This window comes from Nelusetta ayraudi, unplaced genomic scaffold, assembly GCF_046127955.1.
Source record: "Nelusetta ayraudi isolate G7.1 ecotype Tasmania unplaced genomic scaffold, CSIRO-AGI_Nayr_v1 ptg000181l, whole genome shotgun sequence".
Taxonomy (NCBI): Eukaryota; Metazoa; Chordata; class Actinopteri; order Tetraodontiformes; family Monacanthidae; genus Nelusetta; species Nelusetta ayraudi.
In genome coordinates this window covers 551,540-575,553 of record NW_027466230.1, presented here as the reverse complement: position 1 = coordinate 575,553, position 24,014 = coordinate 551,540, and the positions used below count along the sequence as shown (strand labels likewise).

The 24,014-nt window shown below is 44.1% G+C and overlaps 1 protein-coding gene across 1 annotated transcript; it reads right to left on the bottom strand.

The window, feature by feature from the left end:
- Positions 1-20,239: 20,239 nt before the first annotated feature.
- Positions 20,240-23,313, bottom strand: LOC142881060 (arrestin domain-containing protein 4-like). The gene is made up of 6 exons (XM_076015099.1): positions 22,828-23,313; positions 22,653-22,713; positions 21,558-21,729; positions 21,330-21,417; positions 20,987-21,243; positions 20,240-20,501 (listed from the first exon to the last, which is right to left on the bottom strand). The coding sequence occupies exons 1-6, from the start codon at positions 23,084-23,086 to the stop codon at positions 20,373-20,375; spliced, it is 966 nt and encodes a 321-aa protein (XP_075871214.1). The 5' UTR covers positions 23,087-23,313; the 3' UTR covers positions 20,240-20,372.
- Positions 23,314-24,014: the final 701 nt, after the last annotated feature.

Genomic DNA, 24,014 nt, shown 5'->3' with positions numbered 1-24,014 from the left:
ACACTCTTGTGTGGTACAGAGGGTATGCAGACCCGATGACAGAATCACCTTTGATACCCAGACTGCTGATGAGTGTCCGGGTCACGACACCCACCCACCCACGCGCGCACGTTCCTTGTTAGGCGACGTGAATCCTAAATTGGTGCACATCCGTTTTGGCGCCCACGCCCCTCCCCCACAGCCTGATAGAGAATGAAGTGACGCTTCCGGTAAAGTCAAGACTATCAGCCTGTGATGCAGATACTGGAGGCACCGAGGAGCAGGAGACTCTCACTCATCTGCTTCTATCTTTGGATGCGGAGATACTGCCGGGATGGTGAGACGTCGCCGGGTCAGTGAAAGCAAGCCATTGGCCCGTTTGGAGATGAAAGGGGAATCATATTGAGGACCTGATGTTGCTGTTTAACTGATAACAGGCTCAAGTACATTGTGGGTGTTTTCACAGTCAGACACACAAGAAGTGAGGGCATGGCAACAGGCGACAGTAGGCCCTCTGTGACTAAGAGACTTGTGCCAAAGCCAAAAGCAAAACTCCTTTCTTTTTTTTCTAAGCGCCTTGAATGAGGGTGATTAGCCCTAATCTACTTAAAACTGTGGGCACAGAAACAATGTCAGAGAGAAATGTTTGGTGGTGGCTCAGTGATTCATGCAGCATTTAGGCTGCGCCCCTTGTTTCTACAGTGACTCGGAGCCTGCTGTGATTTCTCTGTTTGACTTGGCCAGTCCTGATCAGAATTTACCCCAGTGGATGCCAAAAGCACTTAAAGTGGCATCATCTTCATGGGAAAATATTTTTCTCTCTCCCTCTCAATGAGCCATCACCAAAAAAAAAAAGAAAAAGTAAAATAAAAAGGTCGGGTGTGAATGCTAGATGTAAATAATGGTAGAACACCACTTGGATATTCCATAGGCTCAAATCTAAGTAGGAACATGTCATGTACTTCTGCCACTAGGGGTCTCCCAATCAAAACAATAGAGCCACTTATATATACTGTATATATCCCACTATTGGCTGTTCACAGTCCTTCTTGCTGCCTTCCCATAAATGCAGGACATCACTTGATGCTACACTGCAGATAAGCAGATTTTTGAGAGAAACCTTCCGAACTCCAGTTCAAATCTACATTGTGTGCATTGTTTTTAGCACATTCATACATGAATTATTGACAACCTCTGTTTTCTCTTTAGACACGAAAGGAACAGCAGAGCCCTATGCTGTATATCTTGCCGTACTGTTTCATTTTGTACCATTACCAGTATCATGTATAGATGTTTCTCTTTTTATGCCTCTGACTTTGACCTAAATCCGGTGTTAAGTAGGCGCTGAATTTCAACACATTATCACAAACCCATTTCTTTAGACATTTTCCCATTTTCTGCATGAATAATTGCTGCAGTAATTGCTGCAAAACTGTGTCATAAGGACCTGCATATAATTAATGCGGGCAGGAAAAATGTTAATCTCTCTGGTATCATGATGCATGAAGCTCAAACATCCAGTTTTATTTTCTATCATCTTAATCATCATCATCATCATCATCATCATCATTTCTCCTCCTGAAAATAATACCACGTTGGCTGATAACGGTCTTGTTGTTATCATTTTGTCGTACATTTTCTCCCCAATAGATAGCAGTTGGATTCCACTCCAGCTCCTTTATGTATAATATATGTAACAATGTAACAATATTATGCATTTCCAATAATCTCCACGCATCAACATCCACCGACTTCAAGAGGATAAGTAGCGACAGCCCTTTAGTTCATCTTCTTCTTGCCTCTTTGATCAGGCAGGAGAGCTGCTCGCAGCCGTGTTGACGACTTCAAAGCCAATCAGGCCAATAAAGTCTCCACCAGGCCCTGCAGAGTAGAGGAGGAGAGGCGTCCAAACAGGCGCTGACCTGTCAAATGATCAGCCGAGCATCTCTGAATCACGCCGATGGACGGAGTGAAAGGTGATTGAATAGAAACAACCAACAGAGGTCAATAAACAGACCAGATAGTATCATTTCTGAGTTGCGAAACGACACACTGATGGAAAAGTTTGATCTGAACAAATGAACACACAATGTGCTACCATCCCTTGTTTTCACATAGCTATATGAGGAGCAGTGAAAAGTTCATAACTCCGGGTATCATCTCCACCCCTCATGTGTGGTCGACTGCCTTGTCAATAATGCATGCATTGAACATTTGCGCATCTTGTTTCAGTCCCCAGAGCCCGATCCTCAGTCTCTCTAACTCCTTCCACATGCAATCCTTTTACCAGAAATTTAATGGTAACAAGAGAAATTTTTAAACGTATTCCTGGCAGACAGCACCCCGTTGGCGCAGAAACTGGGACGCTGCGTGCCTCCTTTGAAGGTGGCATTGGCGGTTTGTTCAGAGGACATCTTACTCCACCCTGATTAGCCCCAGGCAGGACTTGTCTCCGTCTTACATGGAATTCCCACAAAGCTAAAGAGGCAGAGCTCTGGAGCAGCGGGGGATTTGTCATTGGAAGAACAAGACAGCGCGTAAATGTGATTTGAGTTGAAGAAGATGTTGTGGGGAAAGAGGAAGAGTTTCTCTGCTCTGATGTGCCAGTTTGTCACCACGTTTTCTGATGAAATTGAGCCACAGCTGCAGTGGGATTTAAGATTTAAAACGCCGCTGACTGGCTGAAAAAAAGAAAAGAAAACCAGATTCAGTCCAAAGTGTGTCTTCACAAAAGTGCCTTCACTTTGTTTTCTCCTGAAGTGAAAGAAACTGTTTTTTGAACAATATTGAATGATCTGAATAAATTGAATTGATGTTGTGGTTTTATTTAAATGGAAACACCATAGTGAAGGGTTTCGCTGTGTGTTTTTGCTTCTTTCTCACCACAGGCTGCTCCTGGTGGTTTTCTGCATCTGGTCTTAAACAGAAGTGACTAGACAGTGAGAAGTCACTGAGCATCAGAATATAGAAAAAAAAAAGTAACAAAATGCAGAGTCTTTGCCTATATTTGTGTTTTGATATTCTGTCGCCTTGCAGATAGATCAAAGCGATCATAAATGCACTTAGTTGAAACGGTTGTTTGAAGACCTTTTGCTAATTGAGCTGTAAATTCGTACACTTTCACTCTATGTTGACACTCTTTGCCGGCCTGCCCTGAATTATCCTGATCCCCTCTTGAACCACGTAGCCAAAAATGGGCCTGGATGGCCAGTGCTGCCAAACACTAGTCACTGGCCCGCCCATCCATGCTTGAGAAAAATACTGTTGGTTATTCTTTTTTTTATTTAAAGATCAAAATTCATGTGAGAAAAGAAGTTGACACAAAATTGTTGTATTAGGAAGCTGCGGGAGCATAACTGACCCTTTGGTCCTTCAAATGACCAAAACATTAAATGTCCAATCATAAATATGCAGGACAGATTCATTGACTGGGCTCTTAAAGTCAACTGTAGTGGACAGACAGTTTTTATGTCTGGCTCTACTGAGCTCTGTTGATTGAACATTTTGCCTTTGTTTTTGTTTTTTTCATCAATTGTTTTTGTAATGCAGTATGTTACAAGTAGGATTTTCTTTCTACATTTCTCCTTGACTTTGTTCTTCTTTACTACTACTGCAGTCCTTTCTGTGAGAAGATGACCCATCCAGTTTTCTACTGGCCCACCCAAAATACAATTTCTGCTTACATCAGCATCTTGAACGATTACAGTCATTAGTTTGAACAAGCGTCTTTCTGGGTGGAGCACAGCTGAGGAAGTGGTCCAGATAGGTGGTCCTAGCCTGAAGCTCTGCATTTAATTCAATGTTTTGTTATTAAATATTCCCAATCATGACACTTATGACTTACCAGACGGAATGCCTAACTGTCTGAAATCATAGAAGGCCACTGAAAAAATAGAAAAAAGGAAGGAATCTGGTCAGCTGGATAAATCTTTTATCTGTAACAGTGATGTAATAAACCCTACGTATATGTAACTGTCATAAATAATATATGACCTAATACAGAGCCAAGTGAAAACATATTTTCCACCAAGAAAAAACTCTTTAGGCAGATGTTCAGCAACACTTTTTTCTTTCATTTCCTCATTATCTCCTTTACTTTTAGATGGAATCATTAGGAAGCTACAGTGAACTTTCAAAAATGAATCAACTAGTCATCAACAAAGGATGCAACAATACATGCAATCTTAAAGTTATTCACCAATTAACAGTTTGTGGCGTTTAAAACACTCTTTTGGCTCAGTTCACTTGTTTTACAAGACAAAAATATTGAGGAAATTGCTACACAATTTCATAAATGATATGTCTGTGATAGGAAGTGTCTTTAGCTACCAGTGTTGAAAATGCCTCATTCAATTCTTAGGCAACTTGAGATGGTTGGCAGTTGAGATGGCCACACTTCAGTCCAGCAGGCCAGTTTCCAGTTATGAGCTGGAACAGGAGCTTCTGTCCTTCATCTCTCCGAGCTGCCATAGGAACGGAGCCGTTGATGGAACAACACACAATGGCCTGCACTTGAACAGCAGCATAAAGCCAGCCGACGCAGGAGACAAATTTCAGACCTCATCGGTGAGAATGTTGAAACCCTTAAACTGTTTACATGCATATACATGGAGTGATTGATTTGAGAAACAATCCAATCAGGCATCATTTCACAACTGAATGTTTGGTCTCAGCTTCACTTAGAGAAAAACAAACATTATCAAATGGTAACTATTAACCTTGTCCAGGGGCTGAATTACTAGGGTTTAATATCTGGAATCTCACCCATCCATCTTTCCAGACTAATGCAAAGTGTTTTCAGACGGTTGCAGGATTCCATTCAACTCGTTTTGAACAAAGTGTTGCAAGCTGCCATTAAAAGCCTCAAAAGGGACAAAGAAGGAATAGAGAGGGAAACTATTTGTGATTGTGCTGCAGTTGCGAGAAGCAGCATCAGAGCTGGACAGCCTTTTCACATTCACAGAAGACAACCTGACACCAGACAAAGGGAGTCAAGGAGCATTTATAAATGATGGTAGGGGAGCACAGGTGAGACCAATTAGGGGCTGGGTAGATAACAAGACACAGTTGAAAATCGTACAAAGGGAGGAAGTCAAGGTCTGACCAGGTGACCAGCTGGTGTTTGCGTTAGCAACACCAATAGGAAGCCTCTAGCAGTTAAACCTTGCTGTTAAGTGATCTTATTGTCAGATTGTGTGCGTTTGTGCAAAAACTGCTCAGCTCTCAGGAAACGTGATGACCAGAAGAAGTGTCCAATCATCATCCATTCTACGGGCACATCAAATAAATCTGACAGATCTAGGGCACATCTGGCACTGCAGGATATATTTTTGACTGTCAGCCTGCACCCGGTGGCTTGCGCTCACATTAAAATCCAATCCGAATCAACCCGATTGATGACACAACATTTTATGTCGGTGTGCAATAATATGAACTCTGTGGCATATTATAAGTAGTGATCTGGTTTGAGAAGAAAAGGCTCATTCAGGAGACGTTGAATGTGCCAGACACTGGATGGCCGCACACCAGCCGAGTCTCAAACAGCCCATTGTTGTTGCAGGCTTACTCAACAAGTCCTGCAGGAGATGTTACTGGAAGTCAATACACGTGATTGGCCTATAGCGCTTTTTGCCGAAAAGCTAGGTTGGGTAATGGCTCTGCGTAATGGCTCTGGATGGGCAGCAAGGAGCAGTGACATTTTCACTTTAAACGCTGTGGAACTTTACAACAGTCAAGGCTGGTGACATGTGGAAAGCGTCTGTAATAATTAAATAATCATCTCTCATTTTAACTTACTCGTGCTTCCTGCCTTCCCCACCTGAAGACACCCTGTAAAGCTCTTTGATTTACGGCATCTGTCCCGCGTAAGCGATAATGAGTCCGCGATCCTCTCCGCAGGGACGCGTCTCCCTCTCTGGACGCTTCGACTATCAATGGCTTGTAGTGTTTCATCTGTTTTACTGCTGCTCTCCATAAACTCGGGGGTCGGAGCGGTCCAGTTGGAGCGGGCCGCCAGTCGTGGACCTCTCCAGGTGGGTCTGAGCACATGTACTGCATCAGCAAGGCTCAGCGGTGGCGCTCAACATCTGGCGTGAACACATAAACACATGAGCAAACTTGAAATTCTGTCAAATGTCCATCACTGTGAGATGCATCAGCTGTGTGTCCACCTCAGAAAATAATGAGGATATTGATTCAAGGGTTGTGTCCAGGAAGTGCAGACAATGCCGCAAACACTTGACACTAGACTCGAGGAGATGAAAAGGCTTCTATGAAGCTATTAAAACAATTACCATTCTGACGTCTTTACATAGGATGTTGATGTGCGTCTTGTGTTGCCCTTTGCACCAAGTGTGGGCTTCAGATGTGGTAGAAGGTTCATCCACTCTTTTGTTTTCCTTTTTCTAATATTTTTTGTGTTTTTTTACAAGGTGCATTTATTCAGTTTTAGTGATGTGCAGTAATACTGAATGTTCCATTTGATCCCATCCCATTAGATTTTAGTGTCATTTTATTAACAACAAGACTTATTAACCTTTGAGTGTTTGTGTGTTGAAGATACTCATCATTGATGCTTTAAGTTAGTCTTTGACACTGCAGTTTCCTCAAACTGTTTATATGTGCCAAACAAATTATCTACAAAGAGAATTTTCGCCACATGACCTGTCAGGTCACACAAGCAGGAAGATGAGTTTTCGACCTCAAAGTAAACTGTATGCATTTCTTATTTATTTTCCTGGTGGCATTCCTCTGCCAGATGACCTCTCCGCACTCCCAAACAACTAGGCGGCTTTGGTGGGGATCAAACGTCTCGCAGATACGTGGGTCACGATTGCTCTTTGCAATTTTGTATGTAGGGTCAAAACTCATAGTGACTCCAGCCTGCCCACCACTCGAACATTACTTCTATCTGTCTCTTAATTTTTTTCTTTTTTTTTTTTTTTCTTTTGTATTTCTTTGTCACCCCAATCATTCAAAGCAGATGGCTGCCCTCCAGAATCAGGGTCTGCTTGAGGTTTCTTCCCTCTGGGGTCTTTTTCCTGGGCACTTCCTGATCGCTCATGCTTCCTCCTGAGGGATCAGTGACTCTTTAATCATATAAAGAACTTGGAGATGCCTTTGTATTAGCACTTTATCAATAAAAGTACATTGATTCATTGAACTCAAGTTAAAACAATGTTTGACATCAGACCTTTTCTCAGGTGCTCCCATAGAACTCCGCTTAAACCCCACTTCAGTTTAATCGTGTTTTCTTTTGCTCATATATCATTATCAAGACTTTTTGTTTGTAATATGTTAAAGAAGGCGAAAGATTGTCTGAAATCTGTGTGTCGTTAGTTACTTTCAGCCTTTGCCAATGGTACTAAAGTCATTTCAGATTGAAAGTTGGGAATTTGCAGAACTTTTGTCAGCTGAATCAGATAACTGTGCTGACCAAACGCTGGTAAATATCCAATGAAATCGGAGTTGTACTTATATGGAAGCACAAAAGACAAATGAAATAACACTCTTGTGTGAACTGCAATGCTCTTGACGTGGGCGGGAGATAAATTACAGTGAGACAAATTTAGGACGTGCAGCGCCTCTGTGAACCACAACAAATAAGAGAAAATGAGGGAATTGTTAGAAAATGAGTCAGTGCACAAAAATTCTTTTGGGCTCACCTCCACCAACCAGACACGCCAGACAGATTGTCACACATGTCTGTGGGATATTTTGTTCATCGGTCATGTACTGAGAAGTTATGGGAATTTATTTTTCCTTTGAAAAAAGCAACTTTTGAAGATTAAAGTTAACACTGAAATCACACACTGTGGTACAGTTGTGTTAGACACGATTAACACTTATCGTCTTGCTTTTTGAGGGGAGGAGGTTCACAGTGGTTTTATTTTTCCATTGATTTTTTTTTTTCAATGGCAGAATGTCCTTGTAACGGGGTCAAGTTTCACTCAGCTTAACCGGTGCGCTGTGGAGTGAGAGGAAGGAACGTTCCTGCCCAGATGAGGCAACGTTTCTTTTAGCGGTGGGAGCCGACCGTGCCACAAAGACTCGTCTGTCCTCCTACCAGTGTCTCAGACATGACTCGGACTGAGCGAGGGACATCGTGTCTTGTCGTAACAGGCCTCCTGGCTAGGCACGGGAAGCGGCTAAACAACTGAGAAACTCTCTTTCGAGGTGCAACGCCTGAAACGCATCCCCGTCGCGTCATCTGCCTTGAGTCTCGCTTGACAGTTTGAAACAAGCTGGGCCCCCGTGCAGATGTATCACTCACTCTCTCAGCCCTGAAACGCTTGCAGCCGTGATAACTGGCGAAAATGATCACCTCTGGTTTACAGAGGGCTCGGCGAATAGTTTGTCTTGAGCGCAAACACTCGCACGGGGGATGTGAGGTTCGCTCGCGCTGAAACGCTCCCCCGGATCATCTTTGTTTGCTAAACCCATGAGAATGTTTAGGTTCAGATTCACATTTCGTTCCATTAGTCCTTTTTATTTCAAGGGACGGGTCCTCTTCACCTTAAGGCAACTCTTTGAGAGATTGTCCTAAAGAACACACACGCGCACATACAACCATGCACGCACACACAGGGTCTTTCCTTCCTGTTTAAAAACTGGCCTCAGCAGCCGGACAGAACAAATCCGACAATACGTACGGCTCTTTTAATTTGATCTTAATAGAGGCTGTGGTGGCACTGGGTAATTTACTCATAGTCGGTAATTACAGTGGTAGGCATCATGAAATACAACTTTAGAAGAGCGGTAATAGTTGTGCACCGGGATTATAGACATTTTGTAGCGTTTTCCTCTCTCACACACACATGCGGCACCCCACGCACGGCCTTGTTGTGTGACCTGCAGCGTGCACGAAGGGTTGGTAACAAGGTCCACATGTGGTCACTTCCTCCCTCTACTGCCTTGACAAGAGGCGGCAGCATTAAGAGGACTGCACAGGACCCACTGGATGGCTCTCCAGTGGAAGAGGGGAGACACAAGCAGAGGCTTACAAGCTTCCTTGCTTAATAACAGTCCAAGGTACTGGACTGACATGAGAGCTTTTCCTGTCTTGCATAAATAATCTAAATGTTTGTTGATGTTAGGCCTGCGTGTGGTTTTTAACAGGTTTTAATCACGAAGCACAAGCACAAGCACAAGCACACAATGTGGTAAATTACAGCGAGGACAATGAACAGCGATGAATCAAACAAATTTGGTTTTGTTTTGCACGCTGTGTGTCCAGTCCACTTGTTCTGGCTAATTACAGCCAAACCCTTTTTGCTCCACCACCAAATGCACCAGCGGTCAAGATCCCAAAAGCCTGTGATTTTTTCTTCTTTTTATACAACAGAAAGAAATGGTAAGTTATCTGATAGACAATTGCAACACAAAGCCACAAGTTGGAAAAGTTATCTGTCTCCAATCCAGCTGCGTAACGGAAATCTGCTTCCCAAATATCCTGCATAACAGTTTGGATTATTTCACAGAGTTGTGTAAGTGGGCACACATGCAGGAACACATGAAATCACTGCATGTGCCCACAAAACCTAGAAAGTAGGAAGCACAGAATGCGAGCAATAATCCTTTGATCCTAACTTCAGGATGTTACAAAGCACACATACATCGACTAAATCCCTGGTACTGTACCCTCTGTTGTTTAGAACGGCTGCTAAATAACCACTGAGAATGATTGATACCTAGCTTGGATAGCACACTGCAAACATGTGCCAGCAAACTCAGGGCAGTGTTTGTTTCCTGCACTGATAAATAACCCTCGACAACACCCGCAATTCGTTTGTCGATATTTGCCATTTGGAGTGCCATTTGGATGTAATTAAAGTGAGCATCTATTGCAATCTGTGAAACACTGTCGCAACGGAGGATGATTGTTGGATAATAAAGTAGTAACGAGGCATAGAAGAGGATAAACCAGTCATCAGAGCTCAAAATCAACCAGATGCACACATGCAGAATTAGTTCTGTTTGAAACCAGCTACCTTGTTCTGCACTTTCCCATGTATTTAACCAAAGAGGGCCAATAACTATTGGCATGTGTTTGAGGATCAGCGACACATTCCTCTGAAAAATGTGTTGACTGTCTATTGATTGTTTCCCAGGGCTGCCATCTTCTCCTCTCAGGACCTGCTTGCACAAGTGCAAGTTCAAGTGATCATGGTTCTTGATGCTCTACCAACTCATCATATGTAAACAACAACAGTACCCACATAGATAGTTGAAAAAAAGGCACCTGTGATAAAATATACACCTTTTAAAACATATTTTAAGAATCTAGAAAGTCAGTCTACCTGCATACAGAGATCAACTCTTTTTTTTCCGTTGTCTCATTATCTCCTCTGGTCCTACACTCAAATTCCCAGTGTAGGACAGAGCCTATCCCAGCTGTATTGGGGCCCACACTTGTTGTCAGTTCTTCTCAGAACCAACATACACAAAGATACAAACAACTTGACGCAATCACTCCCACCTACAGCCAATTTTACAGTTCATCATAAGCCTGACATAAAATCTAAAAATGTCAAACGTAGACGCCAGAGAGAACCCACATAGAAACGACAGAAAGGAAATGCAAACACCACGCAGAGGCTCATCATCATCATCATCATCATCATCATCACCACCCCCACCACCACCACCACTATCGTCATCATTGCGTTAAACATGGGGCAGATGCACAATGGCTTCAAGTCAAACAGACTTACTGACAATCATTATGAGAATTTGGTGGTGAGTGTATTGTTGTGCCCTGAGTGATTTGCACTTACATACAGTAAACACACAGGGTATTAAAATACTTCTTCTTTTTTTTCCATTTATACATTGTTTACCGTTGTTGACTAACTTGGCTTTACTTCTTCCAGGCACATAACACTTTGCACATCCCTCCTAAAGCCCAACTATAACTACATATATGGATCACTACAAGATGTCAAACCTTTTTTCTTGGTCTATATGTGCCAATAAACATGATTCATTTTGAATGATTCTGAGATTCTGAAGATGTCAAACAAGGTGCTTCAAATGGTGGCACACATGGCATCAATTACAAAGAAAATTCTTTAATTAATGAAATATTGCAACATCCTGGATGAGGATGTTCTAGACTAGGCCATAACTAACTGAAGCACTAATATAAGACTGTAACAAAAAGTTGATGTTTTATCCACAGTGTCGATGAGTCATTGACCAGCACCACATTCTGAGAGATGAACACACGCAAACAACAGCTAAGTGGAAGAAAAGGAAGAAATACAAAAATGTAAACAAAAATGCAAAGTTTATTTTTTTTATTTTTTTTTCCAATTCTTTCTAAGTATGGATTTAGACCAGTGCTACTGGTATTTCTCAAACCTTCTTGAGACGTCTCCTTTCGTCTCGTGGTTAAAAATGTGTACTCTACCTCCATCTTGTGGCAAAACTAAGCAAATAAACCCCTGTTCACCGTCAGCTACAGGTTGACAGAAGACAGGGTTCCATCCATCTTCTATACCCGGTTACTCCCGGTTATCAGCTGGAGCCTATCCCAACTGGCGGTCGGGGGAAGGCGACACTCTGGAGAAGTTGCCACTTCATTGCAGTGCCACGCACACAGATAAGGGGTCCCAATTCAACTCACATGCATTTTTTTGGACTGTGGGAGTAAGCCAGAGTACCCGGAGAAAACTCACACAGACGCAAAAACACAGAAAATGCAAACTCCACACAGGAAGGCCCCAGGCCCGGGATCGAACCCGCAACCTTCTTGCTGTGAGGCGACAGCGCTGACCACTGCCCCTGCAGACACGAAGAATTGACATGTTGTGCTTATTTGCCTTGTTAACAGTAAAGACAGCCTCTGTACATATGAAAAGAATAATTCAATATTGATATCCATCCATTCATTTTTGATGGATGGATGAATATCAGCCTGAATTCAGGGTCACGGGGGTCTGCTGGAGCCTAGCCCGGCTGTCACAGAGCAAGGGCAGGGGGACACCCTGCACAAGTCGACAGTTCATCGCAGGACCACATAGAGATAAAAACAAAGACAAACAACCATTCGCTCTCACACACACACACACCTACGGTCAATTTAGAGTTTCCAATTCACCTCACATTCATGTTTTTGGACTGTGAGAGGAAGCCAGAGAACCTGGAGAGAACCCATGCAGACACAGGGAGAACATGCAAACTCCACAAAAAGAGGTCCCAGGCCCGGAATCAAACCCGAGGCGACGTCCCTAACCACTGCACTATCAGACACCATCAGAAGAACTGAGATGTCAGGCTTATTTGCCTTGATAAACAGTAAAGACAGTCTCTGTACATATGGAAAGAGTTGTTCAGTGTTGACATTATTATTATTATTATTTTACCTCAATCAAATGTTTACAGCCAAATTTATTTTTAATATATCTTTGTAAAATTACTGCTGTGGAGTAAATAGTATGTGCAAACACTGGTGACTTTTGTGGACATACAAATAAATGGAAATAAAACACATTTTTTTAAATTCAATTTTGACATGGATGATCTTAATTGTTGTATTTTGTCGTAGTAATCAACAAATTGGTGCAGTTCAATTCGTTAGCACAAAACAGATTTTTTTTTTTTAAATAAATAAATAAATACTTCATCTGTGCCAACAAGCTGCTAAAATCTTACTTTTATACCACAAGAGGGCGCTATATCACTGTAGCCTAGAACTAGATGAGAGTCTTGGGAGGTCAGTATTACATACTACTCACATCAGTACTCACACGTCGCATCAGTTTGACTTTAACTTATTTGTCAGACCGTTTGACAGGTACAATGACAGTGAAAATATGCAGAAAATATCAGGCAAACTGATCCGAAAAATTACCTTTCACAATGTTTTTGAAGCTGTACAACAATGTGAGATTGTTCTTATTCATAGTATACTATCTGATTTACTCCCAGCACGGAATATGTCCCTTCACATTAGCCCGGGCAGAGGACAGTGACAGTAGAGTACTGTACAGTAAACAAGCACATAAAAGCATAAAAATACACACACTCACACTAACAGAGACGGAACAAAAGTGAGAAGGCCAAAGCAAGGGAGCTGCATGAGCTCTGGTGATTGCACCATTTGCATTGCTCCCATGCTAGTTAGGCGCCTGCACACACTGAAACCATCTCTGAGATCATCCATGAGAACAGGATCTGAGTCGTGGAGGAGCTGAGTTAGCCGCACAGCCACAGCCACACTCACACCCACATACACATGAGCGCCTGAGCTCTCATTGGTCGGCGTCTCTCCACCCCACCGCGAGAGTCTCTGAGGGGTCTGCTGCAGCACTCTGCTCCAGGGGCCTGGAAACGCTGGAGTGAGCCATTTTTTCCCCCCCTTACTTCTATTTTTGGGCTGGATATCGGAGGTCCACAACCTCCCTTATTTTCCACTGTTTTCCAGCGTACTGGTTCCCAGCGTCGGCTGCTAGCGCAGCCCCAGCTTCACTACCTCGCATGCAAAACCAAGGCGCAAAAAAGGCCTGCAGCCGCAGAGAGGCAACGCGATACCACAGAGACAACAAGAATCTGTGCAATAAGATAGTGAGGCTGGACACATAAATTGTTGCCTCTGCTGCAGGGCCCAGGGGCAGCGACCCGGTGCTCAGCCAGCCATGAAGTCTCAGGCCACAGCTAAAAGAATTTGGAAGGGACCCTTCCTGCAACCCTGAACTCCACCCCTCCACAATGGAGAAGATATGACTTGGCGATTGCCTCCTCCAGAAGATCAACAGACGTTCCAGTGTACAACAAGAGCATAACATGTTTAGGAATTAAAATCTGGTTCTTTGTTTGCTGACACGCGTGTGTTATTAAGAGCAATGTATACATGTCTGATACTACATTTTGAGTCTGTTTTAAAACAGATAATAGATGGATAATGCACTTCACTGAAACCAAACAAACAAAACACTGCTGAATCAGCCGACGCTGTTGCATCACATCACATAGTCTCACAAGGGACACAGGAGTCATTTTTTGTAAATTGTATTTATTTGTTATTTGTCAAAAGTAAATACAGCTGTGGTTACAGGTTGTAGGTTGGCCCATATGAGGCTAAGAAAGCAACAGGTTCATTTCAGAGTGTGTTGGGGATGTGATGTGTGATTTTCCTCACAGAGAGAGAAAAAAAAAAAAAAAAAAGCTTCAAATGGATCAAGGTCAGCGGAGAATGGAAATGTCACACCTGGCAGAGAGGGTCAATCAGTGTATCATCGGTGAGAGCCCTGTGAGCCTGGACATAAAACACACTAGTATCTGCCCACACGGAGAAAATAGAGGGAGGTCCCTAATTCCACAATAGCCTATAGGGCTGCAGATTCATGTAGGAACCTGTCAGAGGGAAGAAGCATGTTTATGAATGAACAAGCTGCTCCTCTCCCTGAGTTTAGAGTGTTGCCTGATTAGCAGAGGGACAGAGAGGGAGCTGTGTGTGATGTGACGGCGTCCATTTAGTTTATTTCCATCAAAACGCCAGGCTCAATAAACAACACTTCCTGTCATAAATACACGCAGTCGGAGTTTATTAAACTTTTTTTTTTTTTTTTTTTTTTGCATGTGAACAACAACAAAAACCCCTTCTATTCAATATGTGAAGTGACGTGAAATAGAAAAGTGTTTACGTGCCGGGCTTGCTTCTATGGTTGATTAACACACTTAGATTATCGTGTTTGTTATTTATCTTCTTCTTTCTTTCTTTCTTTCTTTCTTTCTTTTTTTTTTTAACGCAGTGGTTTGTATGTCTCCACGGCCTCGGAGATGGGTATCCGGCTTATTGATAGCGGTGAATGCCAGCGGGCATTAGAACAGCAAGCGGCCATCTGCCAGCCTAGCGAACTAGCAACCCCACCAGCTGCAGTCGCAAAACGCCCTACAAAGCAGGACATGCATGCAGCTTCTGACGTCTGCGGCCACACTGCGCTACAAAGCCCAGAAAACCCAGGAGCGGAAACAATGAGAATCAAGCTTATAGACGCCGCATAGGTCCGCGACCAGCAAGTTTTTTTTCACGGGGAGGCTGCCGTTAAGTGCACATCGGCTCGTTTCGGATGGCCACTTTGTGCGATTATTTCCCCACGTTGAGAAAATAATACATAAAAAGACTCATGCAGGGGCACTTTAATACCCCGACATGGCGACGGCAAGAAACGGGAGAGAGCTTTTTACTATTTTGGAAACTAGCGCGGACACAGAAAGTAGCACGCCGTGCGACGGTCAAGACTCTCCGCTTAATCTTTCGGCCGATGTGAAGTGGTTCGAAATTCCGTACAGAAAGCCGGACTCGGACGACGAAGACGGAGTGCGGGAAGACGACGACGAGGAGGAGGAGGAGGAAGAAGAAGAAGACGGAGACGGCGGCTGTGGCGGCGGCGAGGCTGAGAATGGGTTCGCCGGCGCGGCAGCCGCGGCGGACGCGGCCAGCTTCCTCGCCGAGGGAGGCTGCAACATAATTCTGGTCACCGGCAGTAATGGGATCAAGCACGACGAGGAGGAGTACACGGAGGACTGCTATTATTCCACCTCCACCAACTGCTCCGACACCACCTCGAACGATTCGGATATTGATTTCTCCGATTTGGAGGAGGAGGAGGAGCGCAGGAGTTTTTTCTGCTTGGAAGACGACCTGGACGACGACAGCAGCTCTCCCGACTTCTGGGGCGAACCCGACCAGGTTATATCAATCGAACCCTTCTCCGCCGCCAGTGGCCCGCAGCACTCGCTGGGGGACGACGCTGACACCCGTGACTATTTCCGGATACTCTTCCCAGATTCTCTTTTTGAACACATGGTAGAACAAACAAACAAATACGCCCTCTATCGGCAAAGGAGGAGCGGGAAGTCAGACCCCCACTGGCACCCCACTGATGTCAGAGAGATGAAAGCCTACGTGGGTCTGAACATCCTCATGGGCATCAACCAGCTTCCGGACACGGGCATGTACTGGGCCAGTGACATTTTCATCGGCAACGCGGGCTTCAAAAAGACAATGACGGCGCGGCGCTTTGAGAAGCTCACGCAGTACCTCCAGCTGTGCGACCGCGAGTCAGAGCCCGCGCGGGGCGAGCGCGGCTACGACGGCCTCTTCAAAGTCAGGCCCCTGCTCGACGTGGTGGAGAACACCATGTGGGACGCGTACCTGCCCAACCGCTGCCTGACCGTGGACAAGTGCGCCGTTGTGGCCAAGGGACGCTCCCCCCCGACCCAGTACATGCCCTCCAAGCCCCTGAGGAAGGGCCTGACCGTGTGGATGCTGTGCGACTCGCGCTCGGGCTACTGCCACCGGGCCAAGGTCTACGTGGTCAAGCCCAGCGACGACGAGGCGGCCGCCGCCCTGGGCTACAGGGTGGTCACGTCCCTGGTGCGCGGCCTGGAGGGTCAGCACCACCACGTCTTCATGGACAGTTTCTTCACCTCAGTGCCCCTCCTCCAGCGGCTGCTGAGGGACGGACTGTACGCCTGCGGGCCCACTCAGCCCGGGCGCAGGGGCTACCCGGAGGTGCTGCGGCCCCGCAGCGTCGGGAAGCTGTCCCAGGGCGAGTTCTACCAGTGCCAGAGGGGCAACCTGGTGGCCACCGTGACGCGGGACGCCAGGATGGTCAGCTGCCTGTCCACCAACTGCGCCCCGGGCATCGTGGGCATCAGCCCCGGCCACCGGCAGCAGGAGGCAGAGGCGGAGGGCGAGAGCGACAGCATGGAGAGCTCCGGTCTGTCTCTCGGCGTGCCCCGACCTCTGCCCCTGCTGCTGTACCAGGAGAACATGAGGGGCGTGGACCTGTGCGACCAGCTGAGGGAGTGCTACCAGGTGGGCCGGCCGTGCAGGAAGTGGTGGCGCTACTTCCTGTGGTTCTACGTCAACCTGTGCATCGTCAACGCCTACATCGTCCTGAGGGAGAGCCGAGGGGGGACGCCGCCGGCGGGCTTCAACGGCAAGCAGTTCACGCAGCGCCACTTCCGCGTGCGCCTCGCCCAGCAGCTGATCGGAGACTACCAGGGGGCGAGGGGCATGGAGCGCGCCGCCCGCAAGAGACACGCAGACTCACCCATAGAGTACGGACACCGCCTGGAGCGCATGTCGGAACGCTCCCGCCGCTGCAGGAACTGCACCAACAAGGGACTACGGCACGAGAGTGTCTTCGGCTGCAAGATATGCAACGTCCACCTATGCAGGGGTGGATGCTTCTCTGAGTTTCATAAATGAAAGTGAACATTGTTTTTTTTCTCCCTTCCTTGTTTTTATATGCATTGTGTAATCAATGGAACAACTTCTGTCGAGAGAATTTTTTTTAAAAACAGTACCAACTATTTGTAATTCCAAAGGTTACCACTACAAGTGCACAATATAGTCCCACACTTTATGTAGACTTAGTTTTAGAATAGAACTATTATTGCACGTATTATAGCGAAAAAAATAAACGGAGGAACTGTAGATTATCTGAATTAGTATAGAATGTTTTGGCTACTTGCCTTCTGTAACACTGACAGAATTGCCTTGTGTCACTTTTTTTATACATTTAAAATAATAAGAAGGATTTTATATGAAAAAGAAGAAATTGAATTTTTTCTGCACTTGCAATAGATCAGAAAGTGTTTACTATGGGAAGTTTATCTCTCTGCTTTTCTTAAATAAAAACTTCATTATGACATATCAACAAAATCAGTTGTTGCTTTGAGTGATTCTGGAGCAACGAGATTTGTTGTCAATGAAATAAAAAATTTAATTGTATCTAGGCCTTCACAGACAGACACGCACATTTAGTGTTTTTGGGCCTTTGACAAGACACAGTTGGAACAATTAGAAAAAGCGTGAGTACTCTTTAGCCAGTGGACCTTGTGACGATGCCATTTCTCTCTCCCAACTGCACTAGAAATCCTAGAGCCATCTGTGGCTCCACGACGCTGGGTCTGCACCCAAAACGGGGTACTTGTTACTGACATAGTTGGAAAACAGAAGAAAGATGACAAAGTCACGCTTTTGGACAGAAGAATGCTCAGGTCTGAATAGAACAAGTGAGACAAAAGAGGCATGATTTCACTTGCACGTCTGTAATTGGTGGAGTGGCCGGGGTGCTGCATCAAAGCCATTCTTACAGTCCCTAGAGAGCAGAGAGAGGCCTGTTAAATCAAGAAACGTTTGTGACCTGTGTTTAACGCGGCTCCACCGCTCAAGCTAACAGGCTACGCGCTACGTGCAGGCAGAGCTAGGCGGCTTCAGACTAGTTGTCTCCTGTGTCTCCGACTGAAGTCTATCTCTCCTCCCTCTCTCACCTCGGGCTCTTCTTCTGTGCCATCCTACACACTCAACACACACACACACACACTACACGCACACCCTCCCTCCCTTCCCCTTCACTTCACTCTCCCTCAGCCGTCCCCCAGCTGGGAGAGGGTTAGTCGACTGGACGGCCATCCTGCTGATCCGCGGGAGCCCCTTTGGGGGGTTACCATGGCAACCATGGCCGATGAAGACAGGGAGTCGCCAGCAGGCACGGTTGTCATGGCGCTCGCTCTGGCTACGGAGGTGGGAGGTGCCAGAGGCCACACCTCCTTAGCCTTTATCCAAACCAGGCAAGACTGTGGCGGCGGTGTGCGTCTTCCCCCGCGTGTGCGTGTCCCTGCGTGTGTATGTTGTCGGGGAGTTGGCTAGTTCTCTGCCTGCACACTGTACAAGGAGCCAGACTGGTTACCAGGCAGGCTCTTCCACGGAACAGCCAAGATGTGAGATTCTGCCAAAAACGAACTGAGTGCCACAAATCCGAAGACGTCTTAATGCAGGTGTAGGATTCAGGGGCCAGGAACGACTTTGTCACACGGCCTCGCATTTCTTGAAGAAACTAGCAGTTTTACTGAATTGAAAAAAATAAAAAAAGAACCACACTGTTGCGTTGTCAGTGCCGTCGTGCAGTCAGTGTAGGAGGCGCATTTAACTAAATCCAAAATGTGCTGCGCAAAAAAAGAACACTGCAGTTTCCCACTCGGTTTTGCTCCAGCATTTGGGCAACATTTTTTTTCAACACTCTGCAGTTCAAATGACTTCCAAGGCATGACTTGATTGCAGGCTGTTGTAGGAAAAAAAAATTTACTCGGATGTTAACATACTATGGAAAGGAAACGTAATTCAAATGTTGCAAGTTAAACTCCAGCACAAGTGTTGTTAATGTTGTTTTGATTTTGCAATCCGAACAGAGTCTGTACTAAACTGTAAAGAACGCAGGGACTGGAAGTTTATGACACTAACTTTGCTTTTTGTAACTGAATATTGACGGGCAAAACTTGAATGATCTCTGTAGATGTTGTGGGTGTATCTCGGGGAGTTTGTGAGTCTGTTTTTCTGTCCTTCTGGGAGGTTGGGCGTACAGTATGTGGTGTCACAATAACCAGATCTAATGTTTCCAGGATGGATCCCAACCATGAAATGCTCAGCTCTGAACATGTTTCCCCTCCTGGGCAGGGACGCATCTCTGAGTCTCTCATCAAGAGCCTAGGCCTGGTCCCACTTAAAGACCCACTGGCTGGGTAATAAATGTACTGTTAGGACCATGAATGTGCCTTTGTTCAATAGTTTCCTGTGTTGCAAAATGAGTGTAGGGACAAAGGCAGGCGTGAGAATCCTCAAACACCAAACTCTCCTCCTCCCTTGACTTGTTGTGGTCCCTGTGCTGTTGGGGAGGAACATGTTTTACCCCAGTCAAGACTGTGAGGCCAGTGAACGGCGCCCTAAATTTAAATTATTTATATTTGTTGAATGGGTCATTAAGAAGATGTTGTTCTCCATGCTTCTTCCTTTATAGGGACCTAAGTGAATTCACTACTACTTCACTTTATTAAGACTTAATTACTCTTTTTTGCTCTCAGTTCAAATTGATACGAAGAGAATCATGCTTTTTGCCCTACTTATTAGGCTTTGAATATTTCTTGGAGATTTTACATAAAGATTATTCATGTGAAAAATTATGACAAAGAGAATGAGAGCAAAGGAAGCATCATGCTTGGGTTACGGTAAATGTCTGAAATGTGTCCAGCAGTCTGGTGCAATGTGGTCCACAATACAGCACTCAACAGTGGAGTTGTAGGAGACACTGAAATATCAACTCCAAAGATGCTATGTGTCACAATATAATTTTGTGACAGGGTTTGCCCTGCAGTGATAGTGGTTTTAACCTTAAATTCTTTTTTTAAAATAAATAAATAAATAAATAAATAAATAAATAAATAAATAAATAAATAAATAAATAAAAATCCATGTTCTTGGATTTAAATGCACGCTCAATGACAATGGTTGGCTATTTAACGGCAAATGTCGCCATCTAGTGGACAGCAAAGACCACTGAGGTAGTTCAAAGTGGAAACTGTTAATACTGAGGAGTCTTTCATTAACGGCGAAGCTTTCCAAACCAGGCGGACCTCTTCGGAATGAGTTTATGCGGTTCCGGAGTACTCAACAGAATGACCACAGGAAGTTTGACCTCGAGACTTCCTGTCAGATGGACATCAATAGAGATCTGTAACTGAAACATGTAAGTAAAATAAACCACGTATCCAACTTAAGTTGGTTCTTCCACACACAGCATAATGTTAAACAGACGAAACTTTGTCTGCAACTAATCCAACCCTTTGCATAATATACTGACCCTTTGGCTAAAGCTTATGTCACCACAAAGCAGGTTAGGCTGTAATATGACACTTGACTACCCAGTGGTGTGTGTACAATGTCATGAGCATTTATCCCAGGTTCCATGTAGCCACTGGGTGGTGTTGTGGTCATCATGCAGTTATTCTTGACAATAAGCGGAAGAAGGCGCTTTTGTGAAAGCAGCAATCCTGGAATCATTCAACTTTTGTACCAACATTACAGTAAAGTAAATACTGAAGCAAATGTTTTACGTCTAGTCAACATGTGCTATTTGTGGGATAAAGATGATATGCCTTAAAGTTGGTATAACCAGTAAAGCAATTCATTTATGTCGTCTTTGTCAACACAAGTTACCTTCAGTCTGTACTCGAGCTTCATCATGCAGCAGTTGAAGAAGGTTGGAGGGAGCTCCGCAGGGATACGCAATGCCTTAGTTATAGTCTGACTGCTCCAAGGAGGAACACAGTCTGCACTTTCAAACAGGATGTCGTTGGTGTGCACTATTCTCTTCGACTGTGCGGCAAATGTCTGCTTCTCCCACAAGTACAATATGGGAGCTAAGCTCTGTGCTGAGTCATTGAGTACTTGAACAGAGAATTCCAGTGCTTCGCCTGTGTGGATGAGGAAGAACATCATTAATTTACAGTTACTGTAGGCAGTTTGGTAAAGTGTTAAAGCATTGTAGAAATTTGATTACCTTGCCTCACGCCCATTTTTTCTGCAGTAACACTGACTGTGACCTTTGCAGAGCCAAAGAATGATGTCTTGGTAGCAGATTGTTCCTTCTACACCAAAACACACACACACACACACACACACACACACACACACACACACACACACACACACACACACACACACACACTGTAATACTTCAAACAAAAAGGAAAAAAGGGACTTGTCTGGTCAAAATTACTTCAGCTACCTGCAGGCCAATGATTATCATTTCAGATTTGGAGGCGAAGGGAAACTCAGACTTGGTCACAAAAGGAAACTCAGTCTTAGTTTTCTGGACACGCCAAATAGACAGAGTCAGCCGCGCTTGCAAAGTGTACGAGATCTTCCCCCATTTTCCCTCATAGGACGAAGGCATTTCCCTGTTACAATATAACATTTCTGTCAATCCAGATAGAAAGAATGACATAAACAGAATCGACAAAAAAATAAAATAAAAAATACAACACATGCGTTATGATTATAGTAATTTCTTCAGATGAGCCGCTAGAGGGCAGTATGCTTGCATATTATGGTGTCGGACACCGGTCGGTCTTGTTTTATTTAGAAGAATTTAGAACTATTTATAAATGATATATCTGTGTATGATATAATGACATTGATTGTCCCTGTGGATGACACAAATGTTTTATGAACTTAGAACTGCAGCTCTTTTCCAATTAAATGCATACATTCAATTTAAACATTAGGAAAAAAAAACCCTCTAATACCGTTATCTTTTTTTGGGAAAAGATAGAGTTTAGAGGTTTTGTAAAATCATTTAAAAAAAAAATCATAATAGCTGTGTGTGTGTGTGTGTGTGTGTGTGTGTGTGTGTGTGTGTGTGTGTGTGTGTGTGTGTGTGTGTGTGTGTGTGAATTGGTTGTGATCACATAAGCACTATGTGTGAGCTTGACATAGTATCCGGACTAAGAGAAGTAAATAAATAATATAAACTCATGCAGAATAAGATGACGCAACACACTGACTGCACTTATTAGCATATTTGATATGTTGCGTTTAGGTCTAAAAAAAAAAAAAAAAAAAAAAAGTATGCATATTACAAAACAGGTCAATACGGACACTAAAACATGGTACTAAGACCATAATGAGTTAAAGACATTGACTCTCTTGTAATACCCAGGTTTTCAAAACTGCATGCTTACAATGAACGAGTCATTGCGTTGCAGAAATGGCTGGTGGAAACGGTGGAAATGAATCAAGAAATGAATTTAATTTAAAAATGCCCTCTGTCTTTACAACTCGTACAAGCATGCACATCGCTGATTTAGTGCAACACACATACGTGTTTGGAATCACAAAGGTGAATGGGTACACGTTCCTTCCCCGGCGAATAATTTCAGAACCTATTAAAAAAAAAAAAAGGGGGGGGGGGGTTGAAGGGGGACTGTAATCTGGATACATTTAGGAGTCTGCAGTCGTCCAGTATTTTGAATATGAGCAAGAGAGATGACACAAACCATCTCCTTTGTTTTTATCCTGGAGGATTACGTGTTCCAAATAGAAATACTTCCTCTTGTCGCTGTAAACCGCTGTGGCTCTGCCGTCTCGTTCACACCAGCCTACCTGAGCTTTTCCTTTGGCTTTGACCAAAAGACACTGTGCTTTTATTTTCCTGCTGGTCACCACCGTTACCTGCCCAGAGAGGGTGTCCCCGGGAGAGAACGTACCGTGTTCGTTTGCTTTTTTATAATCCACAGAAAAATGTCGAACCGTCATGATGAGTGACTGAAGTAAGTTTTCTTTGCTTAAGACGACAGTCTTCCTTTGCCATAAATCCTATTGGTTGTCAGGCAGCAGGTTAGGAGTGAGCTACGCTGTACAAGGCTGGCACAGTGTGAGCCTATATCCGTTATTCACATCGCAGGAAAGTCACATGACCAAGCCCTGCAGGTGTCATATTCACACAGGTAGCACCACCTAGCAACCAGACTGAATTGGGTCAAACGGAGACTGAAAGGGCTTTAAATAGAAAAAAAAAAAAAAAGCACTTAATCAAAGTAACAGAAATGCTATTGGGTTATATATACTAAATCTTACTCAACACGGAAGCTATAATATAGACGTGAAGGAAAGAGTATAAATAGAGGAAACTGGACATCAAAAAGGAATTCATGATTTTAATATTTATAATATTTAATATGATTTGATCGGGGACCCACCTGCTTTTTCTTTTTGTTTTTTACGTCAGCAGGAAACGGTAGAATCAGTCTCAATACCGTCTCCTTAGCGGGAGTTCTTGACGACACGCAGGGATTTGAACCACACTTTAATAAATCAGTCAAACAATGACATCAGGCTTAATGTGCTTTTTTTTTTAAAAAAAAAAAAAGATGGTTCACACAGAACAGTATGACATGAATGTGGTCATGGAGACACAATCAGCAAGGAACGGTGCGTGTATTGGGTATGTGAGAGAGAGATTACGTAAAGAAAACCTAAACTCAATCTAAAAGTAACAGCAAAAATTAAAATTAAAAATAGTGGTCAGTGGACGAGGCTGAGTTGTTTCTGCTACTATCTTAAATTGGCCTTTTAGCCAGAAATTAGGAAAATTAACTTGACAAAAAAAAAGAATGAAGAAAAATGACGATGACAAAAACACTAGACAAGACGGCACTAAGAAAGACTAGACAACACTCAGGAA